Source organism: Ictalurus punctatus, chromosome 18, assembly GCF_001660625.3.
Source record: "Ictalurus punctatus breed USDA103 chromosome 18, Coco_2.0, whole genome shotgun sequence".
Taxonomy (NCBI): Eukaryota; Metazoa; Chordata; class Actinopteri; order Siluriformes; family Ictaluridae; genus Ictalurus; species Ictalurus punctatus.
The window spans coordinates 22,844,421-22,857,719 of NC_030433.2; the positions used below are offsets into that span (position 1 = coordinate 22,844,421).

Below are 13,299 nucleotides of genomic sequence, written 5' to 3' on the forward strand. Positions count from 1 at the left end.
GTACACACTATCCTTCCGTCAGTTCAAATCATTTTCACATCACCTTTCATATTCTTTAAGCAAACAGCCTCTAAAGCTCTATCCACATTTAACCAACTGACGCACCAGGCTAACAGTTACAGCTGCTATATATGAGCTAACACGCACCTATTGCTGTATCTGTTAAAGCTGAAGCGATGCAGTCAATCTTACCCACGAAATAACATTCATGTACAAGCTAAACAGCGCCGGCAGAAATGAATGACTTTGTCAGCTGTGTGCCGGTCATTAACCAGGCCATTTAACATTGATTCTGCTGTGGCTTAGTCCAGCTCCTGCCCTCCTCTCTGGCACAGAGATCAGGAACTCTCTGTGTGTGTGTGTGTGTGTGTGTGTGTGTGTGTGTGTGTGTGTGTGTGTGTGTGTGCGCGTGTTATTTTGTCAAGGGTACAATGCCTAGGGGGAGATGCAGACCAGGGCACTGATATATGCACACACATGCACAATGTGCATCCTTTGCATCTATGGTTTTTAAATCATACACGCGCACACACACACACACACACACACACACACACACACACACACACACACACACACACACACACACACAGAGATTTAAAGTACAGCAAAATAAACTTTACTCGCTTTGGCAGGAAGCAATATCATGAGCTCAGGAAATGGAGAAAACAGTCCGGGGGGATGTGTGTGTGCAAGCAGACAATTCCTGATACACACTCACTAACAATCAAGTAAATAAATAAAGTGAGGATGTGGTGGTGGAAAACGGGGGGGGGGGGAACTGGAAGACATGATTTACACAAGAGGGAGTACTTGTGCATTTTGACACACGCACACACGGTCAAAGTAAAGTGCATGAATTTATTTGCATCGTTCAAGCAGCAAAAGAGGAAAAAAAGGTTTTATGATGCATACTACTAAAATTACATAATAGATCCAACAACAGTGCAGTTCCCTCCTGAATTAAATGAACACAGTTAACTCAGTAGAAGCAAATGGCTTACATTTACTCAAACTAACAAAACCTTTTCCTAAGAGCGCTTGGAGAAATGATTCAAACCTTAAGGAACATTTAAAATAATCTACCTTTTGAAAAATATTCGTTTTTAATTGCTTTCCGACAACAGGAACCTGGTTGTTGCCTCTGACCGCATTGTGTTTCCCCGGGACATTAATACGAGGTTGCACACGTGTAAAGTCATTTTATCGGCTCATGTTTCATCAAAATAACGGGAGCAAGTAAACATCCAACGAAACATCCGTATCGGGTCCGTACAGGATTTCCAAGTTATTGTCGTGATCGTCGTGGACAAAAGCGTGTGATTTTTCTGCGGCTTTTTTTCCCGGCCAAAATTTTACGATGCGATTTGCGGCGTTCGTTAGTGCTTCTTTTTTGTTTTGTTTTTTTTTTTTACAGAAAAAAACTACTCAAATCGGCAAAACTACAATCGCACGAAAAGAGTTCTGCGTGCTCTTTCGCAGCGATGTCTGTCGGTAAACGAGGCCATTTAGCTGCACTCATGTTCGACGCACGTGAACCGAAGAGGGCTTCGATGTCACGTGACGCGTCTCGGCCCGAATCCGCGGAAAATCCGCGCTAATTTTGAAAATCCGCTAATTCATGCGATCGCAAAATCAAAATATCCTGGAGGGACCGATTCATCAGTCTTATCCTCTGGATTTGTACAGTACTTGTGGCTTTGATTTTAGAGGGCAGTCCAAATGCGCAATGCTAAGAATATTAAAGAGGTTGAAATGTTCAGTATGATGTAGGAGCAGCCCAAACGCAAATCATTCTGAAGCCAGTCTTTCAGCACTCTCTGGCTTTACGGACTCCTGGTAATTCACGGATCACACATTAATCCCTTTTTTTTTTTTTTTTTAATTTGCGTTCCTGGCGATATTTATAACCTGCCTATATATCATATGCGTGTAGCTTGATTCGAAGTCTCTCGGCTGCAGATCGGCCGGATCCGAAGTGTTGTAGGAATGGAGCTTGGGTTTCATGCAGTCAGAACTTTAGGTTGAGTTTGCACATCACAGAGAAAGCTGATTCACTCTCCTGCTTGTTGCTCTGTTTGGCCATCCCAGCTATTTCCCTCCACAGGAAGCCAGGAAGTACCCTTCTTCCTGCATTATTACACACACACACATGTCCTGTTACCTTGGTGACATCTTCCCTGTACTGTCAATAAGAGGACACAAGTACGGCAGCAATCCAAATACACAGTGATTCGATTTGATGCAATGGTATTGTTCTTATTTAAAAGGAAACACACTAGGACATGTGAGCACAACACCAGCACGCCACACAAACTGGTCACATCTGTCAGCGGCGTAGCCTGGGATTAATGAAGTGGCTTGTCCATGAGATGCACAGCGCTGTGTACGAAATAGTCGCTAATCTCGCCACAGACACGTTGCCATTACGATAAGGTCTCTTGGTATCTGGTAGCAACAACACCATAAGTAAATAAGGACAGGAACATGGCCTTGGGGCATTAATATGGGGCATTAATAAGGACAGGAACATGGCCTGCGTTCCAGACTATATTATGAATATATATAATGTCAGGTACCGATCGGGAATTTTACCGTAACAGGCCGTGAGCTGATCGTGGGCCGCTGCTCGGATGCAAGGATATTTAAAAAGAATGGAAATTTCATTCCTAATTCATAACATGCATTTCATCCATTTGAGCTTCATCTCGTGCTTGAAGCGCGTCAGAACCCATCCACGTCCTTCTGAGTGAGCTGGTCTTGATGAATAGTTTATAACTTTGCAGTTTGTTGTGTCTACTTTCTGATCGAGCCTCGTGTGTTGTACGGATTTCGAGATCTTGCGTTCTCATTCTTTGTGTCCTGACTTTTTGTTGAGTCATGCATATGCCTCTTTTCTTTTCAGCCTTTATCTTCTGTCTTCTTTAACCCATCTCATCTCTCTCTCTCTCTCTCTCTCTCTCTCTCTCTCTCTCCATCCCACTCTGGGCTAAGCTCAGAGAATCATGTGGAACAGTGCCTGAGGGGGTAAAAAAAAATGAGAGATTCAGTTTCAGCCTGATGATGCCACTTAGCCATTAACTATCTCCAGCAAGTACCCCCCCCCCCCCCCCCAACACACACACACCGCACCAGCACCACCAGCACCTACCACCCTCCTACCCCTCCTACCCCACGCCAGCCCTGCCTTTATCTACTATTCATATCCGCTAACCCCTCCCCCTCCACCCTGCTCTGTTTCCCACCCTCTCTCTCTCTCTCTCTCTCTCTCTCTCTCTCTCTCTCTCTCTCTCTCTCCCTAGTTGTTTGTGTCACCCTCACTCACTGACATACAGAGGCACACAGAGTGAATGGATGAGTGCAAGAGCAGGAAGCACAGAAAGAGGGAAAGAGAGCGAGAGAGAGAGAGAGAGAGAGAGAGAGAGAGCGTGCAAGTGAGACGATCCAGCTCTCACACTTTCAGCTCATACTGAGAATAGATGAACTGCAGATCCTCTGCTCTCCAGCTTCACGTGGAAGTGTTGCATTCCCTGATTTCCTTGTTCCCTCTGCCCCGGGACCTCTTTATTAATCGGGATATTTTAGCATGACATGTTACCCTGTTTTCTTGGGAGAATCCTTACTTTTTTTTGGAGTGTTGTTCGTGCACGTTTTCCTTTCGTCCGAGACTCTTGGTGCGCTCCTTGGGGATTGATTAAGTACTGAGGACCGAAGGAGGAGGATCGCCCGCCTGCCTGCCTGCCTGCCTGCCTGCCTGCATGCGCGTGGGACCCTTACGAAAAAAATAAATCTAAAGCTGATCAAGTGGCCTGACTGAAGAACGAGCAAGAAAAGAAATTAAAAGTACTTTTTGGTCTTGTACAATGGATCTCCCTCCATTTAGAGGTGAGTGCCCTGTCTGTCTCTGCATTTCATTTCAATTTTTCTAATTAACGTCCCACTTTATATGACTTGTAGACTTTGGATTGTCTCTGTAAGTAGCCCGAACGAACACGACAACTCGGACACGGCCCCGGGCATGCTCGGGACTCGGGGCATGCACGGGTGGCATTGATTGTCCTCAAGGTCGGAGCTGTCAATACAGCCAGTTTGGGCTGGCAGAGATTGAAAGAGTGGATATGAGTGGACTGGAAGAGCTCTAACGAGGGGCTTTTGTACATTTGGTGGTGATTTTTTTTATTTTTATTTTTAGTTTTTTTTATACATGGAACATGCTTCCAAAATTGTGTTTGTAGAGTTGTAGAGAGTGAAAATATATTTAGATCTTAGTGGAAATTTACAATGGAAGTGCATTTAAAACTACGCATTCTCATACTTTACTGTTGTTCTTATACGTACGTAGTAATACATAGACTACTATGTATACTATTGTTGTTATAATAATACGTGTGTTATAACACTACAGAAGAAAATTCATGGTATTTTTTTTTAAAAACTGTAGTGTTATTTAAACACACAAAAAAAGATACACTTTTTCCTGGTATTCTAGCTTTTGGATATTTTTGTTCATCCCTCTGACACGTATCTCTATACTGCTTCTTCCCTCTCTCTCCCACCCTTTCTCTCTCTCTCTCTCTCTCCCGAACTTGCTGGTGTCTATTTCAGTCCTTCCTGGGGGTCGGATTCAGCACATCCGGAATCTCATACGGTTTATTGTCATGCAATCCTGCTGTGTCCCCAGAGGGTCCAGAAGGGGCTGACTGACAACTCATGGACAATTTTGGCCAATCAGCTCCGATTCACCACCAGCCAATTTTTGCAGCACAGTCCCAGAAAGTGATGATCGAAATATAAAAATGGATGATTCTAATAAATTAAGCCAGCAAGTTTCGATAGTTATCAGGTCTAGCAGAAACCCCCGGGGCCTCTGAAGGCTCTTCGCTAGTCCCTAATGAAGTGGCTCACATGCTTTTTATGCTTTCAGCTACATTCATATTGTCCAGTGACCCTCTGCAGGACGGCTGTTTTCCCTTCGCTCGTTCGCCTCCCGTCTCCTCCCTGCTTCAGGGTTTTAAATTACTCCCAGTCAGTGGTGTGTGGTGATTGTTATGAATAATATGCGCTCCTCATCCTCTTCCTGCCCAGGATCAGGTTACCCTGGCCACGGATGTATGCAAGGTACCGGGCGCAAGGAGCCCTGGGGCAGAGCCGCAAGGCACAGCTCACTCAGCACTGATACTCCCAGAGCGCAGGGGCCTGTCTTCAGGTTACCCCTCATGGCAGGCAGCACTGAGTAAACATGGCCCACTCTGCCGTCTCTCTGTTTCTGTTTCTCTTTCTCTTCATCTCTCCACACACAGCTGTCTTTCCCTCTTGCTCTCATGCACTCTCAGATCTGGACGTCTTGACCTGAGACAGGTGTGTTGAGGATTTGCTTTTTTCAAACACGGGAAAATGTTTCCCAGGCTAGCTGGCGGTCACACCCAGTGCATATTTGCGATGCGATGGAGCACTTTGCTAGATAAAAGTGCAATAATGGACTAGGATTTTATAATCTAATGTTCGCATGAAGGAGAAATGCCAGGGGGCTATTCTCTGAGCGTGGTAAGAAATACCGACATCCATCAAGGGTGATGCTAATTCGATCCGTTTGACCTGTCGAATTGCCTGTTGTCCTCTGAGTTCATGAACAGACAAATCGTCGAATCCTTTGGACACGACAAAATCTCTAATCAAGCAGAAAGTTATGCTCTATATGAATGCTGGTTTGCAGAAACGGATCCCAAACACTACCTGGAAAACGGCTAACCTCGGCTGTTCCGGCTGTTGAGATCATCTCGCAGCACCTAATTCCTATGGACCATGACTATCCATGACTTCCCTCATAACAGTGACCAACCAAACCAGCGTACACCCCAAGCCCATTTCCTGTCATGTCCCACCTCGCTGAATAGAAGTTCTTTTAGAGGTCATGGTCAGAGATTGAGAAGATGTAATCTGAGCTCAGCAATCAATATCTCAGTGCACACTGTTAAGAAGCAAGAGGTTGCTTCGTTGTCCATCAGTAAACCAGCCTTTTTGTAGCAACGATGTCCAAAGTCAGCAGCAGTTGACTTATTGGGGATTGTGCCACATTTTCCGCTCTGCTTCAGTCAATGTTCATGATATTACTAGGTAGTATTACATAGCTAATATTACTATGATATCCTTCTTTCATCTCAGAAGTATTGCTAAGATAAGAAATATATTGTCACTACACGATGCAGAAATACTAGTTCATGCTTTCGTCACCTCTAGACTAGATTACTGTAATGTCTTACTGTCTGGATGTTCCAGTAGGAGCATAAACAAACTCCAGTTAGTCCAGAATGCAGCTGCTAGAGTCCTAACCAGAACCAGAAGATACGACCACATCACCCCGATATCATCAACACTGCACTGGCTCCCAGTGGAATCTCGCATTGGTTATAAAATACTATTATTTACCTATAAATCACTAAACAGTCTCGCGCCACAGTATCTAAGCAACCTTTTGGTTTTCTATGATCCGCCACGCCTACTTAGATCAAAGATTATTTGACGGTACCTCGAATAGTGAAGGCTACAGCAGGGGGAACAGCCTTCTCTTATAGAGCCCCACAGTTATGGAACAGTCTTGAAATTAGTGTTCGGGACTCAGACACAGTCTCAGTGTTTACGTCTAGGCTTAAAACGTATTTGTTTAGTGAAGCCTACCATGACTAGACTTTCTGTTACGCTAAGCCCAGTCCTAATAATCTCTTCTCTTCCTCTCTCCTTCTGTCGAGCCACACACGATTTTATGTAGATACTAGAGGTCCTGATCCTTTCTGATCTCCGGACCTGCCTGATCCGTTTCGGATGTCCTACCTCTGGATGGAGCTCTCGTCTACTCCAATTCCAGATTGCTGGGACTACGGCTGCTTCTAAGGCCAAACAGACTTCATATAAATCCATAATGAACTTTTTCACACTGTCCGTCGTGACCCAGATGAGGACGGGTTCCCTTCTGAGTCCGGTTCCTCTCAAGGTTTCTTCCTCTTAACATCTGAGGGAGTTTTTCCTCGCCACCGTCGCCACCGGCTCGCTCGATAGGGATAAATTCGCACTTTTAATAATAATTTTCTCTATACCGTGTTTATATATTTCTGTAAAGCTGCTTTGAGACAATGTCTATTGTAAAAAGCGCTATACAAATAAAATTGAATTGAATTGAATGATCAGACATTAGCAGAGCATCTCCATTTGGCCTCACCCTGCCGTGCGGTCTGAGTAATCTGCAGCTGACAAGTGCTCTGGGACATGGCAGAGAGTTTTAGAGTGCTCTCTGCAGGGGTTGGGGAGGGGGTTCATCGGGCTTCCTGATGTCAGCACCTCGCCTCCTGTGCTGCTGGAGTGTGGAGTATTGATCCATTGGCACCCTGGAAACTCAGACAAGGTCTGGGGGCTCGGATGGGTGCGGAGAGTGCGAGTCCCACTACTTCTGGAGTAAGCTGTCCTCCTTCAGGATTTATTTTACAAGCCTGACAGCGAAGCTGAAAGGTTGGTCCCTTTGGGAAACCACTCTTTAACAAAAGGTTTCCTTTCCTCGAAAGGTTAGGAGTAGAACGGTAGAACCATCCAAAGAAACCTTTTCTAAGAGGGTAGAACGGAGTAGAAGTTAACAGGGGTGAAAGTTCTGCCTGCAGAATTCATACAAAGACACCCCAATTTTTGTACTCCAAAAGTGTACTAATCTGAAAAAAACAACTGTCTTTAACATGTTGATTCTGAAATCTCACATGTAGTATTTTGACCATTTCTCTCTCATGTTTGACATTCTGAGCTGGAGTTTAGACTTCAGACCGAAGCTCAGTTTTTAAGAAAAGTAAGTGGAAAGTTTCGAGTAAACTTAAGTGTAGCCTGAAGTGATAAATGCTCCCAAGTGCTGACACAGTTGAGGAAAACCACATGGAAAGGACATGTGCAAATGCTCTCACAAAATATGCAATTTAAAAGTTCCTGACATGACACAGATGAGCAAACCCAAAACTTCCTCTCTGGCTTGTCCACAGATGTGTGGTTGGCTGGAAGTCCGGTGTTGTTTGTGAAATCAGGCCCCAAATAATGAGCTCATGGAAATGAACAGCAGGCCCCTCTAAACAATTAGATGGACTGATAGGCCCTGACTGCAGCTCTCTGCTGGATTTGATGTAATTACTCTCCAGGACTTCTTTTTCCTCTTCTCTGTAATTTGAAAATGCATTTTGTACTTCCGACCTGGGCCTCCTTATCTCGACTTTATGGGCGGGTGGCGGGGGCAGAGGATGGATGCTATCTTACCTTTTTTTTTTTTTTTTTTTTTTTTTTTTTTTTGCAAGAGCATCCACCGATTTTGCCAGGAATTCAGCTGACTGCCCCGGATACTTGGCAGACTGGGAGCAGACATTGCTTCCTCTAATTGATGCCCCTGTGTATGGATTTCCGTTCCTGGTTACGTTGGACACGGCTCTCCTCTTCTGTGTAATCTCTTCATCGAGCAAATGCTTCTCCATTCATCCTCAAACCGCCTTTGTGAACACTGACCTCCTTTATGCACGCTCACGGGTCTGTTGTGCAATCCGAAGAGCGTGTAGTCGAACACGGACAGCCCGGGAGGTTTGTCAAATTTGTGCGTTTAGTTTATTTCGAGTCTTGAATGCACAAAACTCGAATGCAATCCAAGTTCCTGTTGGGGTATGACATCGAATAATGCAAACAGTCTGTTTCTCAATTCCAGGATGCTGATGTTTTCCATGTACATTCCACTAACCATGTTGTTCCTGTTTATGGAGGATAAGGCTTAACAAAAGAAAAGTTTCAGGGAGGGGCCATTGGATTCCTCTGAGCAGCTGGGGAAAGGATGCCTCAGGACATTGACACTCAGTCTTATGGGTTCCCCTGTTTCCCACAATTTTTTCGCTGTCAATTTCTCTGCTCAGATTCTCTTCCCTTGTGTCAACAGCTGTGTTCACCAGATGCTAAATTACAGTGTGATGCCAATAGCTTTATCTCCATCCTCTGTGACTAATAATAGATCTAGTCTCAGTAGTAGACTATGTAAGTGGGTCTATGTGTGCGTGAGTTTCCGCTGTTCTTTCGAGTGCATTGGATTCTAATGTTTAGTATTTGAATGACACTGTCGTGTTATGATGTCTTCCAGGTTTATCCGATGTGCCGTGATTGGTGCGAGCCTCGTATCCAAGTCTCTTCCCTAGTGGCACTGGTGGCAGTATGGATTCAACACCTCCTCTAAGGATGGACCGTGATGGCTTGGACCCACAGCAGATCTCTGTGCTGTCCATAGATCAGATCCGTGCGATAAGGGCCAACAATGACTATGTGGAGCGTCCTGTGGCGCTAGACCCTGCTTCGCAGGTGGGTGTCTTCTATACACACGATGAAAGACATCCTCAGATGCCTCGCAGCCAGAGTCAGCACCAACATGCCCACCTGGCTCACCTGAGTCGCTCTAGTACAATCAGCTCCATGTCTCGTGGCAGTGCCGCTTCGGACCAAAGACTTCTTTCAGGATTAACAAGTTCCCATTCCGGATTGGCCTCGGTGGTGCGTTCTCAACCCAAGGGCGACCTGAAACCAGACTCGCTAAGTAAAGGCTTGGCTGACGGAGAGGATTTAGGCTTACATCTGTTCATCTGTGAACGCTGTAGCCGCTGCAAGTGCCAGGAGTGTTGTGCTCCTCGAAGCTTGCCCTCTTGCTGGGCCTGTGGCAAGCGATGTCTGTGCTCAGCCGAGAGCGCAGTGGAGTACGGCACCTGCCTGTGCTGTGTGAAGGGTCTCTTCTACCACTGTTCGGCAGACGATGAGGACAACTGCGCCGACCGACCCTGCTCCTGTGCTCCGGCTCACGCCTGCTCCCGCTGGAGCGCCATGGCTGTTCTGTCTCTCTGCCTGCCCTGCTTGTGCTGCTATCCTCCTGCCAAGCTTTGCCTCACTATGTGCCAGCGTGGCTACGACCGGGCCACACGACCCGGCTGCCGCTGCAACAACACCAACACAGTGTGCCGCAAGATCTCCGCTACTAACCCTGCACCTTTCCGCAAGTCTCTGGACAAACCGGTATGACACGGAGACGGCGCTCCTCCTGTGATCCCGTCACTGCATTCCCCCTTTCGCGTTCCCGAGGATACCATGAAACACTGAACTTACTGACCTGCACCCGACCGATCAGGCCTAGCTACATTACGTGCAAGAATGGAAGCTTGTTGATTTAAAAAAAAAAAAAAAGAAGAAAAAAAAAAGGTGTTTGTCTATTTATTTATTTATTTGACTTTCCTGGCTAAGACAGGTAATCCTGTCCATATGTAACCTTTTACAGGGAGTAAGCTATCAGAACAAAATGAATCTGGTGCCGCGTTGGGTAAATTGCATCTTCCAGGCACAGTGCCAGGAAATCATCTTCAGCCATACTGCGCGGACAGTCTGTGTGCGAGACGGCTGACTTTTGATCCGAGGGGGACGTAGAGCCCGAGCCAAAAAAAAAACCATTCAGAACAAACTGTGTTGGGACACCAAAATAAATAAATAAATAAATAAAAGGGACCAGATGAAGCTCATTCAGGAACGGCTTGTGAGGGGTGGTTACAGGAAGAGACATCAGGCACGTGTGGATATGAACGGATGGGTGCACCTGAGAGAGCGAGAAAACGAATGCGTGTGTTCGTGTGTGTGCGAGTGCATGCGGATGCGTCTCAAAGACATGTAAGGTGTATGTGCATGCGTGCGCAGTCTCAGGCCTCTGTCTGCTCTCCGCAGAAGCATTCCTTTTTTTTTTATTTTTAGAGAAGCTGCTCTGAAAGACAAAGTGTCTGGTCAGGTTTCCAGCGCAGGGCAGCCTGACGCCAGCCTCTCCCAAGCGCTCTCACGTCCTCGCCATTCCACCCCCCCCCCCCCCTCTACCACCACTACCACCCCACCCTCTCGTCTGCCGCTCTCTCTCATTCCTGTAGTGGGAATTCTTGTCCTGTGCTATCTCCAGCTGTGCTATGGGACCAAATGCAATCCAGTCATCATACATTCCCAAAAAAACAACAACAAACACACACAAAAAAAAAAAAACTCTTGTCCACCATGGACTCCTGTCTAACTTCTTTCAAGATAACATGTTACACCATTACTCAAAGAACTCTCGAGCGGAAATTGTGTTGAAAATATGTCGGACCACATGAGGCCATAACGCAACGAAGGAGCTTCGGATCACTGCGTCGTTTAAGATCATACTCATCCACGAACAGCAAAGAAAGCTAGCCGGGAATATGCTATTCATACTACGGCCATACATTTCTAAGCACTTTGGACTTCACTTCAGATCGATTCTTTAGCCTCTAATCACGTCCATGATTGACAGGAAGTGAGAGCGTGGAAGAGCCTTTTGCGTCCTCACACAGGAAGAGGGGACTCCTTTTGAGACGAGGCTCGAAGTCGATTGCCTTACCAGAACGAAACAGAGCACCATACTTGGGAACAAGGTGAAACAGATGCACTGATCTCCAAAATTGGGATGAGAAATGAAATCAAGAAATCTGTTTCGTGCGTGCGTGCGTGCGTGGGTGTGTGTGTGTGTGTGTGTGTGTGTGTGTGTGTGTGTGTTTTCCCCCCGTATATGCACACTGCTCCTTGTTGTTAGAGTTCCTTTGCTATATTTTTCTATCTATGTAGGATTGTTATTGTATTTCTATTTTTATTCTATTTGGTTTAATCTGGGTATTATTGTTAACCGTTATTTTCTATTACCTTCGGGAAATTTAACTTCAAATCACAGGCCTGTCTAACACTTCGAAATGAACTTTAAAGTGGGCTATATATTATGGAGGAGAGGTCTTTTGTGGTTCCGCATAAAATCCTTCTTCTTTTACGTTACAGTCGCACGATAACGATCTGTCCTATAATAATTACTGTGTAATTGGGTCGTATTTTTTCACCGTCACAAAAATTGGAAACACTTGCGAGTACATTCGCTCCTTCGTGTAAAAGGCCGGTAAACGTGGAATTACCGTTTAGTGATCATTACGCTGTAATTATACCCGTAGCCATCGATAACAGCGTAATGTAACGGGGTTTCTTTCGGGATCGTGCTTATTTTCAAGGGGTGAAGACTCAAAAGAACATAAGGTCCAATTCCAGTGTTCAGGTGTAAAAATATTAAGGTCTGTGAACGCGGTTTTCAGTCAACTATGTCATTCTGCATGTCTAACAGTGATCAAGCCAGGTCTTCAAGATCCTCAAGATCCTCAAAACCTTGGCTTACTACTACTCGTCAAAACCACAAAGACCCGAAACGTCTTTTCGCAACGTTTAACCCTGATGAAACCTCTCCTCCATGGTGAAATCCTAAGAGACAGTCTCTCCAAGGAGGGGTCATATTATAGGGATGGGCGCAGTGTATAGGTACAAGCATTTTACCGGAACTGGTGCTGAACACAGTCTTTAAGTTAACCACTAAAAGTTCCCCATATTGTATTTGTAAGCATTGCTTTGGTACAGTTGGCATCTTGTAAGTTGTAAAAGAATTAAAGGAGAGAGAGAGAGAGAGAGAGAGAGAGAGAGAGAGAGAGAAAGAAATCTATATAAATGAATATATTATATATATAAATATATCTATATACATTTTACACATTTTTTTTTTTTCTGTTGCCGACATATTATCGATGAGTCACAGATATTTATTTAAATGATTGTTGAGGAAAGATAAGTATTTATTTATGGTGAATGATGAAAATAAATGACCCTTGTAATGATTTAAATTTTTTTTTTTTTTTTTTTTTTTTTTTTTGGTTGGAGTGGCGTGGCGGGTGTGGCCGTAAGGCCGAGGATAATAAATAAAAGGAGTTTTCAAAAGCACTTCTGTGTGATTTTTTTTTTTCCTTAACCGTTCACTGTTGTTCATGCTAGCTATAGATTAGGTGATCTATCTATCTATCTATCTATCTATATATATATATATATATATATATATATATATATATACACACACACACACACACTGTATATTTAGATATGGATTTTTTATGGACACACAAAAGCATTTTATTGACCAAGCTCATTGACTCAACCTATTCAACAATAATTATGATTTAAGTTGAATTCTGAATTGAAGTTGATTGGTGTCATCGGTTAGGAATGCTCTTAACCCTCAACTGCTTATTTCCATGTTTGGATTTCATTTTCTCTCAGCTGCAAGTCATTTTAGTTTCAACCAGAGATGTAGCTAAGGGGGTGGTTTTTGGGTTCCCAGTGAAACATACCACACACATAGCTGATAGTGTACAATACAGATCTGATTATACACTATGTACCTTTTAT

The 13,299-nt window shown here is 44.6% G+C and overlaps 1 protein-coding gene across 1 annotated transcript; it reads left to right on the plus strand.

The window, feature by feature from the left end:
- Positions 1–3,313: 3,313 nt before the first annotated feature.
- LOC108279299 (protein sprouty homolog 2) lies at positions 3,314–12,837 on the plus strand. Its single transcript, XM_017493438.3, has 2 exons — positions 3,314–3,885; positions 9,140–12,837. Exon 2 carries the CDS (start codon positions 9,211–9,213, stop codon positions 10,060–10,062), a length of 852 nt encoding a protein of 283 aa, XP_017348927.1. The 5' UTR covers positions 3,314–3,885; positions 9,140–9,210; the 3' UTR covers positions 10,063–12,837.
- Positions 12,838–13,299: the final 462 nt, after the last annotated feature.

Coding starts and splice junctions, on each gene's coding strand:
- LOC108279299 (XM_017493438.3), top strand. CDS start 9,211: ATGGATTCAACACCTCCTCTAAGGATGGACCGTGATGGCTTGGACCCA.